Source organism: Myiozetetes cayanensis, unplaced genomic scaffold (genome assembly GCF_022539395.1).
Source record: "Myiozetetes cayanensis isolate MyiCay16 unplaced genomic scaffold, myiCay2020 scf142, whole genome shotgun sequence".
Classification (NCBI taxonomy): Eukaryota; Metazoa; Chordata; class Aves; order Passeriformes; family Tyrannidae; genus Myiozetetes; species Myiozetetes cayanensis.
Genome location: NW_026087071.1, coordinates 35,293 through 60,672, shown reverse-complemented (window position 1 = coordinate 60,672; position 25,380 = coordinate 35,293). Strand labels below are relative to the sequence as shown.

General features: G+C 63.8%; 1 protein-coding gene across 1 annotated transcript; it reads left to right on the top strand.

The window, feature by feature from the left end:
* The first annotated feature begins 76 nt into the window (after positions 1 to 76).
* Positions 77 to 24,557, top strand: DNM2 (dynamin 2). The gene is made up of 22 exons (XM_050310056.1): positions 77 to 307; positions 4,911 to 4,984; positions 6,328 to 6,477; positions 6,956 to 7,159; positions 7,316 to 7,414; positions 7,924 to 8,084; positions 8,205 to 8,347; positions 8,841 to 8,976; positions 9,687 to 9,754; positions 10,271 to 10,409; positions 11,006 to 11,092; positions 11,574 to 11,644; positions 12,290 to 12,319; positions 13,696 to 13,747; positions 14,521 to 14,532; positions 17,784 to 17,897; positions 20,451 to 20,560; positions 20,766 to 20,877; positions 21,264 to 21,428; positions 22,324 to 22,556; positions 23,264 to 23,488; positions 24,491 to 24,557. The coding sequence occupies exons 1-22, from the start codon at positions 147 to 149 to the stop codon at positions 24,555 to 24,557; spliced, it is 2,613 nt and encodes an 870-aa protein (XP_050166013.1). The 5' UTR covers positions 77 to 146.
* The last annotated feature ends 823 nt before the right edge of the window (positions 24,558 to 25,380 follow it).

The window sequence follows — 25,380 nt, the reverse complement described above, 5'->3', positions numbered from 1 at the left end:
GGACAGGCGGGCCGGCCAATGGCGGCGGCGCTGGCGGGGCGGGGGGGCGGGCCCGGATGGCGAGACTCTGAGGGGAAGTTTGGCCACCGCCGCCGCCGCCGCCCCGGGCCCCGCCAGGAGGAGCCGCCGCCGCTCCCGGCCCCGCCATGGGGAACCGCGGCATGGAGGAGCTCATCCCGCTGGTCAACAAGCTGCAGGACGCCTTCAGCTCCATCGGCCAGAGCTGCCACCTCGACCTGCCGCAGATCGCCGTGGTGGGCGGGCAGAGCGCGGGCAAGAGCTCGGTGCTCGAGAACTTCGTGGGCCGGTGAGCTCCGGGAGTGGGGGGGGGGAAGGGGAAGGGAGGGGGGAATAACAGGGCGAGTCGCGGGGTCGCGGCCCCGAAGGGCGCGGCCGGAGCGAGCGGGGCCCGCGCTGCGCGAAGGGCGCAAAAAAGGGCGCAAAAAAGGGCGCAAAAAGGGGCGCGACGGGGCCCGAGCGCTGCGGGGAGAGGGGGGGGGAAGTACGGAAATGGCGTAAGGGAAAGGGGCAGGGGCGGCCCCGGGGACGCGGGGGGGCTCCGTGGGAATGGGGCGGTTCCGTGGATTTGAGGGGTTCCAGGGACACCGGGGTTTCCGTGGGCATGGGGGGGCTCCGTGGATTTGGGGGGTTCCGTGGACACAAGGAAGGGACAGCACGGGCACGGAGGTCTCCGTGGGAACAGGGAACTCGGGGGGTCTCCATGGACACGGGGGGTCTCCATGGACACGGGGGACTCCACAGGGCTCCAGGGGGGGTCTCCATGCACACGGGGGTCTCCGGGGGTCTCCACGGATACAGGGGGGACCCCACCCCAGCAGGACCCGTCCCTTGGCCTTCAACACAGGACAGGGCCGTGTCCCTGCCGGGATACCCTCAGGGATACCCCCGGGACACCCCCGGGATGCCGAGGAGCAGCTGGAGCGGCGGGTGTGGCACTCTGGATCCCCGAGGGGGAGGCTGGGGGGTGACAGGACCCCCTGTGACCCCGAGATAGGGGCCGGGCCGGGCTCGGGGATCCCGGGCACAGATGGGGCTCTGGGTGGGACCCCCACGCCCAGGCTGGGTGGGGCCGCCCCGATAACGGGGAGCAGAGCCCGTCCTGGGGAGGGATCCTCCTCAAAACCCTCCCCAAATCCTCCCCAGCCCCTTTGCCTTCCCCTCCCTCCCCCAGCCTGTGGATCAGCTCCTCCAGCCCCTGGGTGCTCGTTCCATCCACGCAGAGCCCGTTCCTGCTGTTTGCTCCCCGTTCCTGCTGCCTCTCCTGGCCTATCCCAGCCTCCCGGCCCTTTGATCCGAGGCTGCCGCTTCCTCGCTCCACATCCTGCCCTGGGATCCCGTGACAGTGACAACCGGAACCCCCGGCCTGCCCTGCCCTGAACCTTGTCATTCCCAAAAAACCCACCCACAGGACCGGCCCTCTTCCCCTGGAAAAGCCCCCACTGGGCTTTCCCTCTCTCCTATCCCGGGAGCTCCTGCTCCCCTCCCGAGTTCCTGCCGGTGGGAATTTTGGCAGGCTGTAATTAGGGCCGGAAAGCCGGCCCTGCTAATTGAAGCCTTTGTGTCCTCGAGGGGTCGGAGCGGGGTCTGGATCTGCCCGGCCGGCTCCGTCCGGGAATCCTCGCCCACCTCGTTGTGCAGCTCGTGCTAATTACAGCTAATTACCCCTCGGGATGCCCGTGTCACCTCCAGCCCTGGGTCACCTCCAGCCCTGGGTCACCTCCAGCCCTGGGTCACCTCCAGCCCTCAGATCCCGCCGGGATCCTCGGCATTCCCGTGGCGAGGGGCGGGGGTCGTTGTTACCCCACCCATGAGGGGGCAACGTCGGGGTCTGTGCCCCGGGGTGGCTCCCGTGGGCGGGCAGGGCCCCCCAAGCCGGTGCCAGGGCCCCCCAGTCAGTGCCAGGGCCCCCCAGTTGGTGCCAGGGCCCCAGAACCGGTGCCAGGGCGGCAGATCGAGCGTCCCTGCCGGGGCTGGGTCACAGATTCCGATGGCCGGGACGAGCCGAGGCCTCGGGGCTGTTCCAGCATCGACCCGGCATCGACGGCCTGCTGGGGGCTTGGCTTGGCTCGTCCGGCTGTATCCCGGCTTTCCTGAGCCACTGGGAAGCCTGGATCCGTGTGGGGAGCCTGGATCCGTGTGGGGAGCCTGGATCCGTGTGGGGAGCCTGGATCTGAGTCAGAAACCTGGATCCATATTGGGGTCCTGGATCCATATTGGGATCCTGGATCCATGTGGGAACCTGGATCTGTGTTGGGATCCTGGATCTGAGTCAGAAACCTGGATCCATATGGGGAACCTGGATCCATATGGGGAACCTGGATCCATATGGGGAACCTGGATCCATATTGGGGTCCTGGATCTGTATTGGGGTCCTGGATCCATAGTGGGGTCCTGGATCTGTATTGGGGTCCTGGATCCATACTGGGATCCTGGATCCATGGGGGGATCCTGGATCCATTCAGGAACCCAGCTCTGTGCCGGGTGGCCCGTTTTGGTGGTTTTTAGCCCCAAAACACACACGTGCCCGGGAGGAGGATCCCGAGGAGCCTTCACAGGCCCAAAATCCCTGCGGAGGGACCGAGGCTCGGGATTCAGGGAACCCCCCTGGGTGCCAGTCGGGCTGGAGTTGCTCCGTGGGGGAAGGCCTGGCTGGTCCTTGGGGTTAACGGGAACAGCGGGCAGGGAGCGGAGCCCAGCGGGGAAATGGGATGGGGAGTGGGATTAAGGAGCGTCCCACAAATCCCACCAGCCAGGAGGGCCCTTCCCAGAGCCAGCCCTGGGGACAATGGAGCCGTTGTGGGCCGGGGGTGGGGACGATCCCGGCGGATCCCGACCTCAATGGGGCTTTATGAGCCCTCGGGACGGCCGGGACGGAAGGAGAGCCAGGACTGGGGGTGGCCGTGGCCCAGAACCCTCACCCCGATCTGGGAGCGCCTTTTCCCGGGATTTTGGGTAACAGGTGCCTCGGGTGGGGTTGCTGGGCAGGGAGACTGGGGCTGGAGAGGGAACGGGCTGGGATGAGACAGAGACAGGCAAGGATGGGACAGGGATGAGACAAGGACAGGCAGGGACAGGTGGGGACAGGTAGGGACAGGCAGGAACAGGTGGGGACAGGCAAGGACAGGTAGGGACAGGCAGGGACAGGTGGGAACAGGCAGGGACAGGTAGGGACAGGCAGGGACAGGTGGGAATCAGGTAGGGACAAGCAGGAACAGGTAGGGACAAGCAGGAACAGGTAGGGACAAACAGGAACAGGAAGGGACAGGTAAGAATCAGGCAGGGACAGGCAGGGATCAGGTAGGGACAGGCAGGGACAGGTGGGAATCAGGTAGGGACAAGCAGGAACAGGTAGGGACAAGCAGGAACAGGAAGGGACAGGTAAGAATCAGGCAGGGACAGGCAGGGATCAGGTAGGGACAGGCAGGAATCGGGCAGGGTGGAGGTCACCCTCGGGTGCTTCCCCAGGGGACATTTGCCTGGAAATAGGATGTTCCCAAGGCACTTCCTCCACCCAGTGACCTTTGTCCCTGTGTCCCTGTGTCCCTTTGTCCCTGTATCCCTGTGTCCCTGTGTCCTGGGCACACCTGGATCCAGGTGTGGGGGGAGGATCCGGCTGTGCCTTCGTCAGTTCCCGCCAGCCCCGGGACCGTCCCGGGGATGTTCCCGGGGACATTCCCGCGTCACTGCAGGGTTCGGATCCTGCCGACCCCGGACACGGGGCCAGCCCGGATCACGTCACTCCTTCCCGCAGGGAACGCCCTGGGGGTGCTCCCCGTTCCCCCCCAGCCCTCCCCATGGAGCAGATGGAGCAGGGAATGCCGAGCTGGGGCTGGGACGAGGGAGCAGGAAAGCCCTGGGCTGTTGGATCCCAGGGGGTCACCCTGGGACCGACATTCTCTGTGGGATTGGCATTCCCTGCGGGACCGGCATTCCCTGCGGGATCAACGCTCCCTGTCCCGGGCTCAGCGTGTTTGGGGGGGCTGCTTTTTGGGCCTGCCCTGGGGTTTCTTTTCCCCCCTTTTTTTCCCCCCCAGGAGCCTCCCGGGGCTGTTCCCGCCCGGAGGAGCAGCGGGACTCGTCCGCCCGGTCGGGCAGGAAGTGCTTTTCCCGGGAGATAAACCCAGAGCATTCCCAGAGCATTCCGGGCTCTGCTGGGCACAGGGGTCGGGATCTCGGGGTGTCCCTGCTGCCATTCCCGACAGCCAGGCCGGGCCATTCCCGGCACAGCCGCTCCCTGGGCACGGTGACGGTGACGGTGACGGTGACGGTGTCCACCCTCGGTCCCCAGCGGGGAATCCACCTGTCCTGTCCCTCCTGGAGCTGTAAATCCACCCGGAGCCGCTCCCAGGGAGCTCTTATCGCTCCCGTTTCCCGGCACGAGGGAGCTTCCCTGTGCCGTTCCCGTCGCCCTCGGACCGGGAAGAGGGCGGGGGTGACAGCCCTGGTGCGGACTTCCCATGGGGGCAGCCCCTTTTCCAGGCAGAACCCCTTCCCCCTGCCCCTCCAAAGCTCCAGGCGCCGGTGCCAGGAGGAATTCCGTGGGATCTGTGCCTTGTTTTGCTCTGCACCAGGGAGGATTTTAGGGAAACGGGGTGAAACTGGGGGATTTTAGGGAAATGGGGTGAAACTGGGGGATTTTAGGGAGTGAAGAGGCAGTGGTGGGTTCATCTCCCCCTCTGGGTTATCGGGGTGTTTAAGTTTTGGGGTTTTAACTTAATTCCTGCTTTCCTGATTCCCCGGAACAGCCTTTTCCCTCCTCCAGGAGAGCAGGGATTGATCCCACGTTGTGCCCGAGCCCCTTTCCCGGTGCCCCCCAAATCAGGGGGGGATCGGCAGGGTCGGTTCCCCGACTGAACCACGGCCCTGAACGCCTTTCCATCCCTTTCCAGGGATTTCCTCCCCCGCGGCTCCGGAATCGTCACTCGCCGGCCTCTCATCCTGCAGCTCATCTTCTCCAAGACAGGTACGGGGCTGGAAAACAGGGAATTCCGGGAGAAAGCCTGCGTGATTTACACACACCAGAGTCAGGAATGCCAGGGAAAACACTGGGAGAGGGAGGCTGAAGGGATGCCAGGGAACTCCAAACTCCACAGGGGCTGAAGGAATGCCAGGGAATTCCACAGGGCCTGAAGGAATGCCAGGGAATTCCACAGGGCCTGAAGGAATGCCAGGGAACACCAAGGGATGACTCATTTTCCCGACTGGCTGCGCTTGTCTGGCATCCCCCATCCCGATCTCCAGGGGCAATTCCTTCACCCCCTTCCCCTGCACGAGCCGGGTGCTCCCTCTGCCCAAAAAAAATCTGGGATTTGGGATCAGTCCCGCTCTGCAACGTCTGCTGACCTTTGGACCTTTGTCCCAGTGACCTGCCCGTGGGATTGCCAGGGATTCCCAGGGCCTGGGAGCACGGGAAGCTGTTGGGAAAAACCAGTCTTTGGTGGCCTTTGGCTGATGGGATGGGTGATGGGATCTCCAGGGTAGGGGAAGGTGTCCAGGGGGCTGATAAGATCTCCAGGATAGGGTAGGAGGTGTCCAGGGGGATGATAAGATCTCCAGGATAGGGTAGGAGGTGTCCAGGGGGGCTGATAAGATCTCCAGGATAGGGTAGGAGGTGTCCAGGGGGATGAGGACGCCTGGATCAGGTGTTCCAGCCCTGGCACAGGGTGGGGTTTTCCCTCCCACGTCTCCCAGGGAAGGAGGAAGGAAGTTGCACCATCCACTCCTGGCCCCTGCTCTGTTGAAATCCCTCTTCCTGGGGCGGCTCAGGATCCAGGGAGCCCTGATCCCAGCTCCAACCTGAACCTCCCCCCGGCACAACCTGAGGCCGTTTCCTCTCGTCCCGGCCCTTGGGAGAAGGGACTGATCCCCCTCCTCCAGCTCCCCCCCCTCTTTCCAGGGAATTGTGGGGAGCCAGAAGGTCCCCCTGGAGCCTCCTTTCTCCAGGCTGAGCCCCCCCAGCTCCCTCAGCTGCTCCCACTGGTTTTCCAGCTCCTTGTCCTGCTCTCCAGCCCCTTCTCCGTGTTCTTCATCCCCTCCTCTTGTTCTCCATCCCCTTTTCCCGCTCTCCATCCCCTTTTCCCACTCTCCATCCCCTTTTCCCGCTCTCCATCCCCTTTTCCCGCTCTCCATCCCTTCCCCTGCTCTCCATCCCCTTTTCCCGCTCTCCATCCCCTTTTCCCGCTCTCCATCCCCCTCCCCATTCCCCAGCCCCGGATCGGGATCTCCCGGCCCCGCCGCTCCCTCTCCCCGCTCCGGGGGCGCCACAAATTCCTCATTCCCAAGCCTTTTCCCCCCGTCCCTTTGCAGAGTATGCCGAGTTCCTGCACTGCAAGTCCAAGAAGTTCACGGACTTCGACGAGGTGCGGCAGGAGATCGAGGCCGAGACCGACCGGGTGACGGGCACCAACAAGGGCATCTCCCCCGTGCCCATCAACCTGCGCGTCTACTCGCCCCACGGTGAGGGGCAGAACACCGGGAAAACGAGGGAAAGGAGCCCGGCAGGAGCAGGGAGGGGCAGATCCTGCCCCTGGGCCGGGCACCGGCCCGGTTCGGAGCCCCTCGGTGTGGGGGGGACGGTGTTGAGGGACTGGAACGGCTGAGGGAGCTGGGGGGGCTCAGCCTGGAGAGGAGGAGGCTCAGGGGGGACCTTCTGGCTCTGCACAGCCCCCTGACAGGAGGGGGGAGCCGGGGAAGGGGTCAGATTCTGCTCCCAGGACAAGAGGGCACCGTCCTGAGCTGCGCCAGGGCGGGTTCGGGTCGGAGATCCGCAAGGAATCCTTCCCGGGCAGAGCGGTCAGACCTCGGGAGGGGCTGCCCGGGGAGGAGGTGGGGTCACCACCCCTGAGAAGAGCCTGGATGTGCTGCCCTGGCTCTGGGTGACGAGGTGGGGCCTTTCCCAACCCCCTCTGACCCTGCTGATTCCACCCCTTCCCAGTGCTGAACCTGACCCTGATCGACCTGCCCGGCATCACCAAGGTGCCGGTGGGGGACCAGCCCCAGGACATCGAGTTCCAGATCAGGGACATGATCCTGCAGTTCATCAGCAGGGAGAGCAGCCTCATCCTGGCCGTCACCCCGGCCAACATGGACCTGGCCAACTCCGACGCCCTCAAGATGGCCAAGGAGGTCGATCCTCAAGGTCGGAGGGTCATGAGGGGTCTCTCTGGGGGCCGGGAGGTGTGGGGGGGGCTGTCGTAGCAGCCAGAGGGGCTGTTGGGTTCCGGGCTCGTTTGGATGTGATCAATTGGGATTGACTGGTTGATTGATTGGCTGATTGCTCGCTCTGCTGCCGCAGGGCTGAGGACGATCGGGGTCATCACCAAGCTGGACCTGATGGACGAGGGCACCGACGCCCGGGACGTGCTGGAGAACAAACTGCTGCCCTTACGGAGAGGTACAGGGGGGGCTGGGCTCGCTCTGGGTGTCCCCCTCGGGTCACTCTGGGTGTCCCCCCTCAAGTCCCGTGTCCCCCTTGAGTCGCTCCCCGGCCCCCCGACCCCTCCACCCGCAGTGGGGAGCGCGTGCCCATCGCCCCTGCCCCTTCCCCACGTTCTCCAACCCCTTCCCCACGTTCTCCCACTCCTTCCCCACGTTCTCCCACCCCTTCCCCACGTTCTCCAACCCGTTCTCCACCCTTCCCCACGTTCTCCCACCCTTCCCCACGTTCTCCCACCCCTTCCCCACGTTCTCCCACCCCTTCCCCACGTTCTCCCACCCCTTCTCCACGTTCTCCCACCCCTTCCCCACCTTCTCCCACCCCTTCTCCATGTTCTCTAACCCGTTCTCCCACCCTTTCCCCACATTCTCTAACCCGTTCTCCCACCCCTTCCCCACGTTCTCCCACCCTTTCCCCACATTCTCTAACCCGTTCTCCCTCCCTTTCCCCGTTCTCCCCCGCTGCAGGGTACATCGGGGTGGTGAACCGCAGCCAGAAGGACATCGACGGCAAGAAGGACATCCGGGCCGCGCTGGCGGCCGAGCGCAAGTTCTTCCTGTCCCACCCGGCCTACCGGCACATGGCCGAGCGCATGGGCACCCCCCACCTCCAGAGGGTCCTCAACCAGGTGGGATGGGCTGGGATGGGCCCTTCCCGACCCTCCTCCCGCCCGGGAAAAGCGGGAGCAGCCTCTGCCCCCGCCCTGTGTGCCCCCCGTGCTCAGCCCCTGCCCCCGTCCCCTCCGCAGCAACTCACCAACCACATCCGCGAGACGCTGCCCTCGCTGCGCAGCAAACTGCAGAGCCAGCTGCTGTCCCTGGAGAAGGAGGTGGAGGAGTACAAGAACTTCCGCCCCGACGACCCCACGCGCAAAACCAAAGCCTTGCTGCAGTAGGTTCCTCCTCCTGCCCTCCCTTCCCATCCCCTCCCTTCCCGCCTCTCCCGCCCCAGGAGTGTTCCCGGAGTGCAGATCCCGTGGCTCTGCTCTGGGAAGGGCTCTGGCTGTCCCAGGAATGCCCACGGAGCATCCCTGTGGATCGGGCTGGGCATTCCAGCAGGAAGGGTTTGCTGTCAGAATTGGAAAAGCCTTGGCCACGTCCCTCCCTGGCAGACCCTCCCCCCAGAACGGCATGAAAAGTGGGATTTTTGGTTCTCCCCCCCTGTCAGACCCTCCCCCCCAGAACAGCAGGAAAAGTGGGATTTTTGGTTTTCTCCCCCCCTGTCAGACCCTCCCCCAGGATTGCAGGAAAAGTGGGATTTTCGGTTCTCTCTCCCTGTCAGACCCTCCCCCAGGATTGCAGGAAAAGTGGGATTTTCGGTTCTCCTTCCCCAGCTGGAGGAACTGGGGGAGTTTTCCTTTTATTAATCCTGTTTTTCCTTCCAGGATGGTCCAGCAGTTCGGTGTGGACTTCGAGAAGCGGATCGAGGGCTCGGGAGACCAGGTGGACACTCTGGAGCTCTCCGGGGGTGCCAGGATCAACCGGATTTTCCACGAGAGGTTCCCCTTTGAGCTCGTGAAGGTGGGGCTGGCGCAGATTTGGAGGGGGGATGTGCCCCTAGGGGGCCTGCCCCTTCCCAGAGGCGATTCCAGAGGCAGGGAATGTTTGGGTTGGAGCTGTTGTTGCTGTGCTGGGCAGAGGTGAGGCCTGTGGTGTCACCCCGAGCCCTGCTCTGGCTGGGGGAGAAGGATTTGGGGGAAGGTGCTGGGAAAATGGGCCAGCAGCGTGGCCAGGGTGGCCGAGGGAATCCCAGCTCCCACCAGGAATAGTGGGGAGAGGGGTCTGGAGAGCAGGAGGAGGGTTTGGAGAGCAGGAGAAGGGGCTGGAGAGCAGGAGAAGGGTTTGGAGAGCAGGAGAAGGGTCTGGAGAGCAGGAGGAGGGTCTGGAAAGCAGGAGAAGGGTCTGGAGAGCAGGAGAAGGGTCTGGAGAGCAGGAGGAGGGTCTGGAGAGCAGGAGGAGGGTCTGGAGAGCAGGAGAAGGGTCTGGGAGTGCCCCAACCCCGTGGATGTGGCACTCAGGGACACAGCTCAGTGGTGACCTTGGCAGTGCCAGGAGAACGGTGGGAGAGGGGGCTTTTCCAACCCAAACCCTTCCCTGATTCCCTGAAAATCTCAGTGTTTGGGGTCAGTAAAATGGAGCAGCCCCTGCTGGTGCACCCAGGGGGGTGTGGGGATCCTGGGATGGTGATCCCGGGATGATCCCGACTGCTCCTCCTCTCCCCCCCGGGGCAGATGGAATTCGACGAGAAGGATCTGAGGAGGGAGATCAGCTACGCCATCAAGAACATCCACGGGGTGAGGCAAGTATCCAGCCTGGATCCTGCCCTGGAGCCACTTCCCTGCTCCATGGGGGGAAAAGGGGTGGTGGGAGCTTCCCAGCCCTGGGAAGGACGTCTGTGCTGGGAATGGAGGCGGGAATGGCTCTGCTGGAGCAGGGAGTTGCCTTCCTGGAGGAGGCAGTTGCTCTGAGGAGGAGGGAATTCCTCTCCAGGAGGTGGGATTTGCTCTCCTGGGGTGGGAGTGCTCTACCAGAGCAGGGAATTGCTCCCCTGAGGTGGGATTCGCTCTCCTGGAGAAGAGGAATGGCTCTCCCAGAGCAGGGAATGGCTCTCCCAGGGTGGGATTTGCTCTCCTGGGGTGGGATTTGCTCTCCCGGGGTGGGATTTACTCTCCCAAGGTGGGATTTGCTGCCCTGAGGTGAGATTTGCTCTCCCAAGGTGGGATTTGCTCTCCCAGAGGAGGCACTGGCTCTCTCCAGGATCTGGGGCTGCCCTCCCGGGGTCCCTGCCGGGCTGACCCCCCCGTTCCCCCCCCAGGACGGGGCTGTTCACGCCGGATTTGGCCTTCGAGGCCATCGTGAAGAAGCAGGTGGTGAAGCTGAAGGAGCCGTGCCTGAAATGCGTCGACCTCGTCATCCAGGAGCTCATCAACACCGTGCGCCAGTGCACCAGTAAGGTACTGGTCCCACCAGTAACACCAGTGACAGGGACACCTGGGAGCTCCTCACCAGTAAGGTACTGGTCCCACCAGTAACACCAGTGACAGGGACACCTGGGAGCTCCTCACCAGTAAGGTACTGGTCCCACCAGTAACACCAGTGACACCACTGTGTGGCAGTGCACTGGTCAGGTAGGGGTCACACCAGTAACACCAGTAAGGGAGTAGCTGCACCAGTAACACCAGTAAGGGACTGACTGCACCAATAACACCAGTAAAGGGACTGACTACCCCAGTAACACCAGGAAGGGACTGACTGCACCAGTAACACCAGTATGGGACTGACTGCACCAGTAACACCAGTATGGGACTGACCGGGATTGGGGTGGATTTCTTGGAGAACCCAGTCCGTGTCCCCGCGGCAGGGCCGGGGCCCGTGCCCTGTGCCTGGATCCCGGTGGATCCCAGCGGATCCCAGCAGATCCCAGCGGATCCCGGCAGATTCCAGTGGATCCCAGCGGATCCCGGTGGATCCTGGCGGATCCCAACGGATCCCGGCGCTGCCGCGGTCCCTCCGCAGCGGTTTTTCCCCGGCCTTCTCCCTCTCTTTTCAGCTCGGTTCCTACCCCAGGTTGCGGGAGGAGACGGAGCGGATCGTCACCACCCACATCCGGGAGCGCGAGGGCAAGACCAAGGACCAGGTGAGCTCATTCCCAGGGCCATCCCATCCCATCCATCAATCCCATCCCATCCCCTCCCACTCCCATCCATCCCATCCCATCAGTCCCACCCCATCCCATCCCATCCATCCATCCCATTCCATCCCATCCCACCCCATCCCATCCATCCATCCCATCCCATCCCATCCCACCCCATCCCATCCCATCCCATCCCATCTCATCCCATCCCATCCCATCCCATCTCATCCCATCCCATCTCATCCCACCCCATCCCATCCCATCCCACCCCATCCCACCCCATCCCATCCCATCCCATCCCATCCCATCCCATCCCATCCCATCCCATCCCATCCCATCCCATCCCATCAATCCCACCCCACCCATCCCATCCCATCAATCCCACCCCATCCCATCCCATCCCGGGCCCTCCCGCCCCATCCCGACCCCCCCCGCGCATTCCCTGGTGCTCTGTGGGAATTCCCACCCTCCCTGATCCCTCCAGATCCTGCTGCTGATCGACATCGAGCTCTCCTACATCAACACCAACCACGAGGATTTCATCGGATTTGCCAAGTGAGTCCTTTTTTCCGGGGGGATGGGGGGGGATGAATCCCAAATTCTCCATCAGCGAGGTTTGTGCTCCCATCCCAGCCTGGGGAGGGGGTTGTGTTTATCCTGGGATCAGCGATGGGAAGGTTGGAGTCTCTCCCGCCCGTCCTCTCCCACCAAACCCCCCCCAGCCCCTTTGGCAGGCGGTTCCCTCGGGATTGGGGAGCTCTGAGGGCCGGGAAGAGCCGGGACGGGACCGTCCAGCCCCAGGCACAGGACCTGGGATGAAATCCCGCGGTTCAGGCTGTTGGAATGGCCCTCATCCCGTCCCCTGGAGCTGGAACAGAGCAGGCACTGCTCCCTGTCCCGTGTCCCAGAGGAAAGCCACTGTTTTCCGGCCTCCCACCTGCCGGGAACCTTCCGGAACCCCCAGAGCTCTGACCCGGAGCCCCCTCCCGCTCCTTAAAATCCCCCACACTCTTCCTGCTCTTTTCTCTTTTTCCCTCTTTTTTGTTTTGGTTTTTTTTTCTCTCTTTTCTTTCTCTCCCGTCTCTGCCTTTCCGCCTCTGGTGGGGTTCCCTCCTCCTCTCTCCTGCTCTCTGCTGCTTTCCCTGGGATCCGTCACCTCTCCCTGTCTCTCCGGACTCCTCCGATCCTGTCCCGCCCCAGCTGTTTCACTGAGCAGCACGTGGCGACCGGGTGGGTACCGGCGGCAGGACCCCCTTCCCGCAGCCCCCGGGGGGAGATTCCTGCCTGGATCCGGGGGATGGGGAGATTCCTGCCTGGATCCGGGGGATGGGGAGATTCCTGCCTGGATCCGGGGGATGGGGAGATTCCCACCTGGATTTGGGGGCTGGGGAGCTTCCCCTTTGGGCTCAGGAGCTTCCCCCCTGGATTTGGAGGCTGGGGAGATTCCTGCTTGGATCTGGGGGCTGGGCAGCTTCCCGCCTGGATTTGGGGGCTGGGGAGCTTTCCTTTGGGATTTGGGGGCTGGGGAGCTTCCCCTTTGGGCTCAGGAGCTTCCCTTTGGATTTGGGACCTAGGGAGCTTCCCCTTTGGATCTGGGAGCTCAGGAGCTTCCCCTTTGGATCTGGGAGCTGGGGAGCTTCCCCTTTGGATTCAGGAGCTTCCCCTTTGGATCTGGGAACTGGGGAGCTTCTCCTCCCAGTCAGCTTTGGGATTGGGAGCTGGGCAGTTTCCTCCTTGGATCTGGGAGCCAGGGAACTTCCCCTCCCGGTCCAGCTCTCGGAACTGGGAGCCCGGAGCTTCTCCTCCCACCACTTCCCAACCTTGGATTTTGGGAGCCTGGAGCTTCTCCTCGAGCCCTTGGAGAGCATCCCCCTCCACAGCCAGCGTTCCCGTGCCCAGGGATTCGGGAGGAATGTCGGGATCAGGGCAGGCAGAGAGCAGTTCCCCAAACCACCCCCCCTATCCTCCATCACCCCTGGAATCCCTGCAGGTCAGGGATGAGATCCCCCCACCCCAATTCCCAGGGGCGGGAGCTCGGGAACCGCTGCTCCCGGCGGGACTGGGGATTCTAACGGTGTTCCTGGATTTTGTTCCCGCTCCTGACTAACGGTTCCGCCCCGCTCGCCCCGTCCCCCCGGTGCTCAGGAGAGACAGGTAGCTTTCCCTCCGCTGCAGGTAACGCTCACTCCCGATCCCACTCCCGATCCCGAGGGATTTAGGTGTTTTCGGGAGCGAGGCCTCCTGGTTCTCGGTGGTCCCGGGGCCCGCCACGATTCCCTTGGGAATCCGCCAGCGGAATCTGCTGCACTTGGTGTTTTCCTCTCCTGCGAGTTCCTCCCCTCCCTGGAATTCCTGGGTTCCATGAGGAAGGAGATCCCGGTGTCCGCGTCCTCCCCCCCTCTCTCCTCCTCCTACCTCTGCACCCGGTCCTGGGCAAACCTCGGGAAGGGGCTCTGGAATCCCACCTGACGGGCTTCCCCCTTTGGAGCAGCTCATCCTCGCGGCGTTCCGGGCGGGAATCGTGTGGTGGCCCTCGCTCGGCTCTCTCCCTTCCCTCGGCCTCAAAAAATTCCCTCTTTTTTTTTTCCCCCCTCCCCCTTTTGCAGCGCTCAGCAGAGGAACACGCAGACCAACAAGAAGAGGGCGATCCCCAACCAGGTACAGCCGGAGGCTCCCGCCCTTCCTCCTCCTCCTGCTCCTCCTCCTGCTCCTCCAGGATATCCCCCTGCGGCAGCGAGCCCTGACCGGGATCCCAGTCAATCCCTAACCGGGATCCCAGTCGATCCTTATCCAGGATCCCAGTCCATTGATCCATAACTGTGTGGATTTAGGGCCAGGGATGGAGGCGGGAAGGCCGGAGCTCTGGGGCAGAGTGGGAGCAGCATTCCCGGCTCGGATCAGCGGGATCTGGGACAAACCGGGCGGGAGGAGCTGCTGGGGGGGACCCAGCCCAGCCCTGGGGGTGGGGGAGGACACTGGGATGTCCTGGAATCCGTGTCCCCTCCCCATCCCATCCTGGCTCAGGGACTGGGGACTGGGAGCACACCGGGATGTCCTGGAAGTTGTGTCTCTCCTGCCCCATCCTGGCTCAGGGATTGGGCTCCAGGAGGACTCTGGAATCCGTGTCCCCCCCAGTGCTTCCAAGGGGGTGTTGGGGTGGGGTGGGGTGGGGGTGTCCCTTGCCCCTCCCGTGGCCTCCAGGCCCTGTGTCCCTCCGGAAAGCCGCTCCGAGGGATTTAACGCTGGGAATGACCATTAATAGCATGTAACGGGTTTTCTTCTGCTGTTTTTCCGCTTTTCCCCCTTCCCCTTCTTGTGCTTCCCGCTCTCTCCCTTCCCTCTCCTGTCTCTCCTCATCCTACATTTCTTTTTTCCCCCATCTTTCCCTCTCCCCCCCTTCCCCCAACCCCCTTAACCCTGCACACCCCAAGGGGGAGATCCTGGTAAGTACCGTGGAGCGGGACAGAGCCGGGAACAGCAATTCCCGACCCCCCTGCCCAGGAGGGAGCACGCTGGGCTGGCGGGAGGAGGAGGGTGGCATTCCCAGGGGGATCCCTGCCCGCTCCTGGCTCTTCCCCACAGCTGGAAAAACAAAAATGGGCTTGGGGGGCGATCCCCGGACCTGGGACAGAGAGAGCTGGATCCTGGGATTCCGCTCCCACCGGCTTTTCCTGGCCCCTGGGAAGCCGAAATGTTCCTGATTTGGCCCAGAGCTGCTGCTGTGGTGGGATGGGATTCCCTTGTGGAGGGAGTTCCTTTGGGAATGCATGGAGAGGGAGGGCTGGAAGTGCTTTCTGTCCCCAAATTCCCATTTTTCTTGGGATTTGAGGCGGAGTCCTGACCTTCCCAGAATTCCTTGGCTCCCAGCTTGAGGTCGTTCCTCAGCGTGCTCACTCCTGGGATGCAATTCCCTGTCCGGGATCCAGGGATCCCCTCGGGGCGGGGGGTGGGGGTGGGGGGGGATCCCAATCCCGCTGCTCCGGGAAAACGGAAGTGTCTGAGAGGGAATTGCCCCTCAGGAACTGCCCCCAGTTTTTGGGATTCACAGCCTCGGGGTGGGTGTCTCCCCGGGGGAAGAAAAGCGGGATGACCGCGTGGCTCCTGCCGCCGGACGAAGCGGGAGCCAGAGGCAGGTGAAGCTCCCTGGCACTGGCCAGGGAATTTCCCATTCCAGCTGCCCTGGAGGCTCCTTTTTTTCCCCCAAAAGACAGATTTGACGAGGCCGCCGGAATTCCCGGCGGTGCCCGGGGAAACCCCCCCACCGTGTCCCGCTCTTCCCGCTCCGGGAATTCCTGTCCCGGCATCGCCTTTTCCCGACTCCAGACGCTTCCGTTCTCCCGCTGCGCCATCCAGGGGTTTCTGGAAAACCCAGGGAATCCCCCCCACCCCATCCCACCGGGTTCTGATGGTGCCGGGAAGGGGAGAGCCGGGAATTCGGGCTGGGAGCTCCGGGAGCCCCGGAACCCTCCGGTTCCTCACCAAACCCAGCCGGTTTTAAAGGAACTCTTTTCTCCCCCTCCTTCCTCCTCCTGCTGCTCCTCCTCGGCTCTTCCCGAGGGTTCCGGCTCCTGCTGGGCTGCACCGACCCTCCCCCTTTTCCCTGGAATTCCCTGCAAGCTCTCCCAGCACCTCCCCTTCCCCTTTTTCCTGATAATCCCCCCAAACCCCCCCCGGACCTCCCGGATTCCCCCCTGGCCTCGCTCTGCTCCGATCCCTTTTCCCTCTGCCATTTCCAACTCCTCCATCCCCCCTTCCTGGCTCCGTTCCTTTAAAACCAGCACCCATCAGACATCCAGGGTGGCTCCTGAGGGAATCCAGGGGAGTCTCAGAGGCCCCCGCAGGTGAAATCCCTCCCGTGCCGCCCGGAATTCCAGGGCTCTGCCCTTCCCCTGTCCCGGAACGCTCCGAGCTTCGCCTCTTCCTAACCCCGGGAATCTGTCGTGGCTTCTTCCTTGGGAAAACCAGAGTGACCCCCCCAACACTTATCCCCCCCAAACCCCTCCTGGTTGGGGGGGGTGTGGGAACCCCTCGGCTCTGGGGGGTGGGGGATCCATCCCGGGGTCCCCGGAGGAGCCACGGCAGACCCCGTGCCTAACCCATCCCAATCCCGAGGGTCCATCCCGCTCCGGCCGCGCTTCCCACTGACCCCCTGTCCGTCTGGCACTAACCCGTGTGCTGGGATAGCCCCGGCAGGGGAGGGGTTGGGATGGGGAAGAGCTGGGAGAGGGGATAACCCCGGCAGGGGAGGGGCTGGGATGGGAAGAGCTGGGAGAGGGAATAACTCCGGCAGAGGAGGGGCTGGGATGGGAAGAGCTGGGAGAGGGAATAACCCCGGCAGGAGAGGGGCTGGGATGGGGAAGAGCTGGGAGAGGGGATAACCCCGGCAGGGGAGGGGCTGGGATGGGAAGAGCTGGGAGAGGGATTCCCTGGTGGGTCCCCTCCTGTCCTGCTGGGTCCTGGAAGAGACTTCCTGGTGGGATCCTGCTTGGCTGGGCTGTTTGGGTGTTCCCTGGGACAGGGATCCATCTGTGGGGCTGTGGGGTCCTTCCATGGGCTGTGGGATGGATCCATAGGGTTGTGGGATCCATCCATGGGGTTGTAGGATCCATCCAGGGGGTGTGGGATGGATCCATAGGGTTGTAGGATCCATCCAGGGGGTTGTGGGATCCATCCAGGGGGTTGTAGGATCCATCCAGGGGGTGTGGGATGGATCCATAGGGTTGTGGGATCCATCCAGGGGGTTGTAGGATCCATCCATGGGGTTGTAGGATCCATAGGGTTGTGGGATCCATCCAGGGGGTTGTAGGATCCATCCAGGGGGTGTGGGATGGATCCATAGGGTTGTGGGATCCATCCAGGGGGTTGTAGGATCCATCCAGGGGGCTGTAGGATCCATCCAGGGGGTTGTAGGATCCAGCCAGGGGGTTGTAGGATCCATCCATGGGGTTGTGGGATCCATCCATGGGGTTGTGGGATCCATCCATGGGGTTGTAGGATCCATCCAGGGGGTTGTGGGATGGATCCATAGGGTTGTAGGATCCATCCAGGGGCTGTGGGATGGATCCATAGGGTTGTAGGATCCATCCAGGGGCTGTGGGATGGATCCATAGGGTTGTAGGATCCATCCAGGGGGTTGTGATGGATCCATAGGGGTTGTAGGATCCATCCAGGGCTGTGGGATGGATCCATAGGGTTGTAGGATCCATCCAGGGGGTTGTAGGATCCATCCAGGGGGTTGTAGGATCTCTCCCTGGGGCCATGGGGTGCTGGAGCTTTCCCTTCCAGCCCATCCCAGCTGAGGCACAGGGATTGGGGTTCGGATCTCCCAGAGCCATGGGAAGATCCCGCTGGCCTGGGCAGCTTTTCCCACCCGGCTTTGGGAGCTTGGGAATCTCCAGGTGTCCCCCCCCAGCACACCCCCTGCCAGCTTCCCTGTGGGATGGGGGCTTGGGATCTCCAGGTGTGTCCCCCCCAACACCCCCTGCCAGCTTCCCTGTGGGATGGGGGCTTGGGATCTCCAGGTGTGTCCCCCCCAACACCCCCTGCCAGCTTCCCTGTGGGATGGGGGCTTGGTGGGCTTCGGGGTCACCTCCTGCTCTGCTCCCCTGGGGTTGTCCCTCTGGAATCTGCCCCTCTGTAACATCTCCTTCCTCCCTCCCTCCTCCTTCCTGCCCGGCTCCTGCCCCTGCTCCAGGTGATCCGCAGGGGCTGGCTGACCATCAACAACATCAGCATCATGAAGGGCGGCTCCAAGGAGTACTGGTTCGTGCTCACGGCGGAGTCGCTCTCCTGGTACAAGGATGAGGAGGTAGGAGGGGGGAAAAAACGGGATTTGGGGGGGGGAAATGGGATTTGGGGGGAGAAAAACGGGATTTGGGGGGAGAAAAATGGGATTTGGGGGGGAAAACAGGATGGGGGTGGGGGAGAAACAGCATTCCCGGTGCTCCAGTGGGAAGATCCTAGGGGTGGGGATGGTGATTGGCGGCCCAGGAGTAATTGCAAGCACCGAGTCCGGGTGTGGGGGGCTCATCCAGACCCCCAAATTCTCCCCTGTCTCCAAACTCTCCCCGCCAGCCCTCAGGATTGTATAAACACGGATAAATCCGGAGGCACCGGCGCGTTCCGGGGGCTCATGGATGAGTTTGGGGGGGTTTTCCTTGTGTCCCACCCCTCTCCCAGCCCCCTGACCCAGCTCAGGGGCCACTTCCCAGTCGAAGGAGGGAGGAGGGAAAGCGGCTCAGGGAGAACCAGAGGAAGGAAAAGGGGGTTCTGGGGGGGGGCTGTGCCGGTCTGGCACCCCCAGGATCACATTCCAGCCGGGAATGCTGGGGCTGGAGGGAGGTGGGAGCTGGGATCGAGTCCTACCCCCGCTCCATGAGGGTGGAAAGGCCTGGATTCCCCCCATCCCTGGGATTTTGGGGTGCTGGAGGCCGCAGGTCCCCCCTTTTCCCCTGCTGGGTTGTCTGGGAAGGGGCAGCTCCTCATTGATCCATCTCGTCGTTCCGGGTGGGAATTTCACCCCATCCCGCTGCTCCCAGGGTTCCAGGGTGTTGGTGGCTCCCCCAGACCCCCCAAATCCCCCTTTCCAAAGTGATTCCTCTGGGCTTTCCCCCGGGAAGGGGGGCCAGGGCAGCTCAGGCAGTTCCTGCCCGTGGAGGTTTCGGGTTTTCCAGCTTTTCCACCCCCCTGATCCCGATCCTGATCCTGATCCCGCTCCTCCCCTGACGTCACCGGCCCAGCAGCCAGAGGCTCTCTGTGTGTGTGTGTGTGGAGGAAGGGGGCCCTTCCCAGGATTTTGGGGGACACAGGGGGTGGGAATGGGGGCGGGGAAGGGCCCAGCACGGGGTCGGCACAAGCAGACACGGACACAGCGTTTATTTCCTGGGACCAGATCCCGCTTTTCCTTTGTTCCTCCCCACTCCCCCACAATCTCTTCCAGGGCTGATGGAGCCCCTCCTGCCCCCTTCCCCCTCCCTTCCTGAATCCCCTAAAAGAGCAGGAACACGCCGGGCTGATCCCACCCGGAGCGATCCCGGTTTCCTCGCCGGGCCTCAGGGGCCCCTGGAATGGGATTGAGCCGTGGGATGAATGAGGCTCTGTCCTCCTCCTCCTCCTCCTCCTCCTCCTCACCCTCCTCCTCCTCCCCTCCTCCACCCCCAGCCCCAAAAACCACCCCTCTCCAGGAGCTCCCGTGGGATTCAGGGTGGGGGACACCAGCAGGGCACGATCCCCCCTCCCCTCCCTGCCCCCCCCCCCGGGAATGCTGCCCCTGGAACGCGTGGGATCCCCAGGAAGGGGCAATCCCGGCCCCCCCGGGCCCCCCTTACCTGCGGCGGCGCCGGAGCCGGCCCGGGCGGGCGTAACCAATGTGCAGACTACTGTACAACAGCAGCCCACCTGAACAGGTAGTCTGAACACTGGGAACGCCGGCCCGGCTCTGCTTCCCGCGGGATCCTCCTGATGGATCCTCCTCCTTCCTTCCTTCCTTCCTTCCTGAGCTTTTCCTCCTCATGGTGGTGGTAGGGGGTTTATTTTGGGGGCTCTGGGGGGGCTCTGGGGGTCCCGGCGGGCGAGAGGAAGCGCGGCTTTGTCTCGCCCTGACGTGGCAGAGCCCTCGGCCCCGAATTCCCCGCCTGGAAAAGCGCTGTGGGTTTTCAGGAAATCGGGGAAGGGGTGGGGGAGGGAAGGAGGGAGGGGAAGGGGATGGGGGGGCCGGCGCCGGGTTCGTGGCCTCTCCACAAAGGCCAACGTCACTTTTTGGGACCATCTGGAGCCGGAGCGGGGCTGGAGCTCTTAAACGGTTCCAGATGTGGCGGCGCGGCCGGGCGGGAAAAGGGCGGCCGGAATCGGCTCCTGGAGGGAGCAGGGTGGGCTCTGACTCCATCCCGGGGCTGCCCACGGACCTCAAATCCCAAAACTCCATGGGGGGGTTTCCTCGGCATCCTTGGGAAAGGCAGAGCGGCACCCGGAGGGATCCGCGGTCCCTCCGGAGCAGATTCCCAACCCCCAGCCCGGGCTGGAGTTGGCCACGGGATGAGCCAGGGATGAGCCAGGGAAGCATCTCCTGGGGAGCCAAGCTCTGGTGGGAGCTTGGGATCTGTTCTGGACCTTGGGATATGTTCTGGAGCTTGGGATCTGTTCCAGACCTGGGATCTGTTCTGGACCTGGGATCTGTTCCCAGACCTGGGATCTGTTCTGGAGCTTGGGATCTGTTCCAGACCTGGGATCTGTTCTGGAGCTTCCCAGGGCTGGAGGGGGGGGATTTATTCCCACTCCGGGTGCCCCTTGGGCGTTCAGGAAGCGCCACCAGGCTCATCCCTCCTTCCCTCTCCTCCTTCCCCCCTCCTTCCCGCTTTTCCAGGAGAAGGAGAAGAAGTACATGCTGCCCCTGGATAACCTGAAGATCAGGGATGTGGAGAAGGGATTCATGTCCACCAAACACGTCTTTGCCATCTTCAACACGGAGCAGAGGTGGGGAGAGCCACCCCCTGGAATCCCGGGATCGTGGGGGCAGGGGGGGACGCCTTCCATGGGCGTTCCTTTCCCCAGGCTGCAGCATCCGGGATCCTCTTGGGGCTGGGGGGAATTGTCTGGAGGAAGGGAATTTATGCTGGGATCCCACTGGGATCTGGGGCTCAGGAGCTGCCCCGACCCCAGGCCCTGCTCCGTCCCCCAGGAACGTGTACAAGGATCTGCGGCAGATCGAGCTGGCCTGCGACTCCCAGGAGGACGTGGACAGCTGGAAAGCCTCCTTCCTGCGGGCGGGGGTTTATCCTGAGAAAGACCAAGTAAAGCCCCTCCCCAAAATGCCCTGACCCCTCGGGAACGGGGGCTGCCCCCGGCAGAGGTGGCTGGAGGGACCGGGAGCGCTCCTGGGACCCCTTGGAAAGCTCCTGGGACCCCCTGGAAAGCTCCTGGGACCCCCTGGGAAGCTCCTGGGACCCCCTGGAAAGCTCCTGGGACACCCTGGGAAGCTCCTGGGACACCCTGGGAAGCTCCTGGGAAGCTCCTGGGACCCCCTGGGAAGCTCCTGGAAAGCTCCTGGGACCCACTGGGAAGCACCTGGAGGAGGAGGAGCAGGACCAGGCCCATGGGGGGGAGCAGGGGGGTCTCTTCCCAGCTCCTCCCTATCCCAGAGGTGACTCCTACCCTGTTTTCCCCCTTCCCTGAGCAGACAGAGAGCGAGGACGGGGCGCAGGAAAACACCTTCTCCATGGACCCCCAGCTGGAGCGGCAGGTGGAGACCATCCGGAACCTCGTGGACTCCTACGTGGGGATCATCAACAAATCCATCCGGGACCTCATGCCAAAGACCATCATGCACCTCATGATCAACAATGTGAGCGGGTGGGGAACGGGGGGAAGGGACTGGAGAACGGGAGGAGGGGATGGAGAATGGGAGAAGGGGCTGGAGAACGGGAGAAGGGGCTGGAGAACGGGAGAAGGGGCTGGAGAAGGGGAGAAGGGGATGGAGAACGGGAGAAGGGGCTGGAGAACAGGAGAAGGGGCTGGAGAAGGGGCTGAGAATGGGAGAAGGGGCTGGAGAACGGGAGAAGGGGATGGAGAATGGGAGAAGGGGCTGGAGAACGGGAGAAGGGGCTGGAGAACGGGAGAAGGGGCTGGAGAACTTGTGGGAGCAGCTGAGGGAGCTGGGGGAGGGGGGCTCAGCCTGGAAAAAGGAGGCTCCAGGGGGACCTTCCGACTCCCTGCAATTCCCTGGAAGGAGAAGCTTTTCCCTGCTTTTCCCAGTCCAAGGGGTTCATCCCCAACTCCCTTCTCTTCCCAGTCCAAGGATTTCATCCCCAACTCCCTTCTCTTCCCACACCAAGGATTTGATCCCCAAACCCCTGCTCTTCCCACACCAAGGATTTCACCCCCAAAGCCCTGCTGTTCCCACACCAAGGATTTCATCCCCAACTCCCTGCTCTTCCCACACCAAGGATTTCACCCCCTTGCCCCCCTTGTCCCCCCACACCAAGGATTTCACCCCTTGCCCCCTGTGCTCCCACACCAAGGATTTTACCCCTTGCCCCCCCTGTGCCCCCACACCAAGGATGTCACCCCCAAACCCCTTCTCTTCCCAGTCCAAGGATTTCACCCCCTTGCCCCCCTGTGCCCCCAGACCAAGGATTTCATCCACTCGGAGCTGCTGTTCCCACACCAAGGATTTCACCCCCAAACCCCTTGTCCCCTCACACCAAGGATTTCACCCCCTTGCCCCCCTGTGCCCCCAGACCAAGGATTTCATCCACTCGGAGCTGCTGGCCTACCTGTACTCGTCGGCTGACCAGGGCAGCCTGATGGAGGAGTCGGCGGAGCAGGCGCAGCGCCGGGACGAGATGCTGCGCATGTACCACGCGCTCAAGGAGGCGCTGGGCATCATCGGCGACATCAGCACCAGCACCGTGTCCACACCTGTGCCACCCCCCGTGGACGACACCTGGCTGCAGCCCGGCCCCGCCCACAGGTGGGCACGGGCAGGGGGAGCGTCCTGGGGAGGGGGAAAGTCCTGGGGAGGGGGAATGTCCTGGGGAGGGGGAATGTCTTGGGAAATGTCTTGGGGATGGGGAATGTCCTGGGAAGTGTCCTGGGGAATATCCTGGGAAGGGGGAAGGTCCTGGGGAGAGGGGATGTCCTGGGGGTGGGAAATGTCCTGGGGAGAGGGAATGTCCTGGGGAGGGGAATGTCCTGGGGATGGGGAGTGCCCTGGGGAGGGGAAGGTCCTGGGGGTGGGAAATGTCCTGGGGATGGGGAATGTCCTGGGGATGGGGGCTCCGTCACCCACAGAACTGGGACCCTGGGGAGGAGAGGGGCTGGGGGCATTCCCAGAGGGATTTGGGGTGTTGCCAGGGGGATTGGGGTGTTCCCAAGGGGATTCAGGGTGGTTCCAGAGGGATTCAGGGTGGTTCCAGAGGGATTGGGGTGTTGCCAGGGGACTGGGGTGCTCCCAGGCGGACTGGGGCGTTCCCAGGGATGTTCCGGGGATTGGGGCATTCTAGGGGCATTCCCAGGGGATTGGGGTATTCCCAGGCGGATTGGGAGTCCCAGAAGTTGGGCGTTCCCAGGGGATTGGAGCACTCCCAGGGACAATCGCAGAGGGATTTGGGGCATTCCCATGTGCTGGATCTGTGTGTTCCCCCACATCTCTGACCCCCTCTCTCTCGCAGCCCCCAGCGCCGCCCGCCCTCGGCCCTGGGCCCCCGGCCGCCCGCCCTCGGTGCGGGGCCCGACCCCAGGGCCGCCTCCGCTGCTGCCCCTGCCTGGGGGCCTCCCCGCCGCCCCCATCCCGTCCCGCCTCGGCCCCCAGAGCGTCTTCCCCCGCCGGCAGCGACCCTTCTCGGCGCCCCCAGATCCCTCGCGGCCCGCACGCATCCTCCGGCATCCCCTCGGCGTGCCCAGGTGAGCCTCAGTGGGGCATGGGGGCATGGGATGGGATGGGATGGGCTGGGCTGGGCTGGGATGGGATGGGATGGGATGGGATGGGATGCTGCTGGGATGGATCGACACGCATCCTCTCGGCATCCCCCGGCGTGCCCAGGTGAGCCTCAATGGGCATGGGATGGGATGGGATGGGATGGGATGGATGGGATGGGATGGGATGGGATGGGATGGGATGGGATGGGATGGGATGGGATGGACCCGCACGCATCCCCCCCGGCATCCCCCCCGGCGTGCCCAGGTGAGCCTCAATGGGGCATGGGATGGGATGGGATGGGATGGGATGGGATGGGATGGGATGGATGGGATGGGATGGGATGGATGGACCCGCACGCATCCCCCCCGGCATCCCCCCCGGCGTGCCCAGGTGAGCCTCAGCGGGGCAGGGGGGGCATGGGATTATCCAGGGTCCTGCTGGGAGGGGCTGGGATCCTGCTGGGAGGGGCTGGGATCCTGCTGGGAGGGGCTGGGATGGGCTGAGATTGTGCTGGGATAGTCCAGGATCCTGCTGGGATGGGCTGGGGTCCTGCTGGGATGGGCTGGAGGGGCTGGGATGGGCTGGGATTATCCAGGGTCCCGCTGGGATGGACTGGGATCTTGCTGGGATGGGCTGGCATTGGCTGGGATCATCTGGGATCCTGCTGGGTTTATCCAGGGTCCTGCTGGGATAGGCCAGGGGGTTCCACTGGGATGGGCTGGGGTCCCATTGGGATCATCCAGGTTGCCATTGGGATTGTCTGGGGTCCTGTTGAGGTCATTGGGGTCCTCCTGGGATTGTCTGGGGTCCCACTGGGATGATCTGGGATCCCTGGGATGGTTTGGGGTCCCTGGGATGCTTTGGGATCCCTGGGATGGTTTGGGGGGTCCCTGGGATGGTTTGGGGGATCTCAGGGATGGTTTGGGGGGTCTCAGGGATGGTTTGGGGGTCCCACAGGCTCTCAGCACCCTCCCCTCCCTATGCAGGAGACCCCCGGCCGCCCTGAACCGCCCCACCATCATCCGCCCGGCCGAGCCCTCCCTGCTGGATTAACCCCCCCAGGCTGGGGGCTCCGGCCTGACCTGACCCCCTGGGCTGGGGGACACCCCAGCGACCCCCAGGCTGGGGACACGGGACTCCCAGCGACCCCCCTGGGCTGGGGGTCCGACCTGACCTGACCCCCTGGGCTGGGGCAACCCAGCAACCCTGAGCTGGGGACCCGCGACCCCCGGGCTGGGGGTCCGACCTGACCTGACCTGACCCCCCGGGCCTGGGGGTCTCCGGAGCCGCGGGATCTGCCCTGCCTGCCCTGACCCCCCTCCCCATCCCCGGGCTGGGGGCACGGGGAACAAACCCACCGAGCCCTCCCCACCCCAAACCCCTCCCAGCTCGGCACCAGCCCGTCCGATCGATCCGGTCCCGGTCGGTCCGATCGATCCTGATCCGGTCGATCCGATCGATCCGATCCGGTCCGATCCTGGTCCCGGCAGCTCCAGGGCTGGTCCCCGCAGCTGATCCCGGAGTGTCCCGGAGCGCTCCGGGATAAGGGGGTGGTCAGAGCCCCCACTCCACCCCCCAGACGTGAAACGATCCGGGACAATCCCGGATTTGGGGAGGGGGTTGGGGGAGAGGGGGATATTGCACTTTGTCAGAATTCCCGGCGTTCCTGCCCCGGGAATGCCGGGACGGCCCAAGGGAGGGGTTGGGGGGAAGGGGGGGACGGTCCCGTTCCCGCCCCTCTCTCTCTGCCTTCTTCCCTCCTCCTTTCCTCCTCCTTTTCCTCCTCCTCCTGCCCAGAGTTTTTGTATTAATATATTCCCTGCAAACCGCCGGGATTTGGGGGTTTTCCCCCCCCGGGTTTTTTAGAGTTTTGGAG

Coding starts and splice junctions, on each gene's coding strand:
- DNM2 (XM_050310056.1), top strand. CDS start 147: ATGGGGAACCGCGGCATGGAGGAGCTCATCCCGCTGGTCAACAAGCTG. Junction 4,985..6,327: donor GCTCATCTTCTCCAAGACAG/GTACGGGGCTGG, acceptor GTCCCTTTGCAG/AGTATGCCGAGTTCCTGCAC. Junction 8,977..9,686: donor TCCCCTTTGAGCTCGTGAAG/GTGGGGCTGGCG, acceptor CCCCCGGGGCAG/ATGGAATTCGACGAGAAGGA.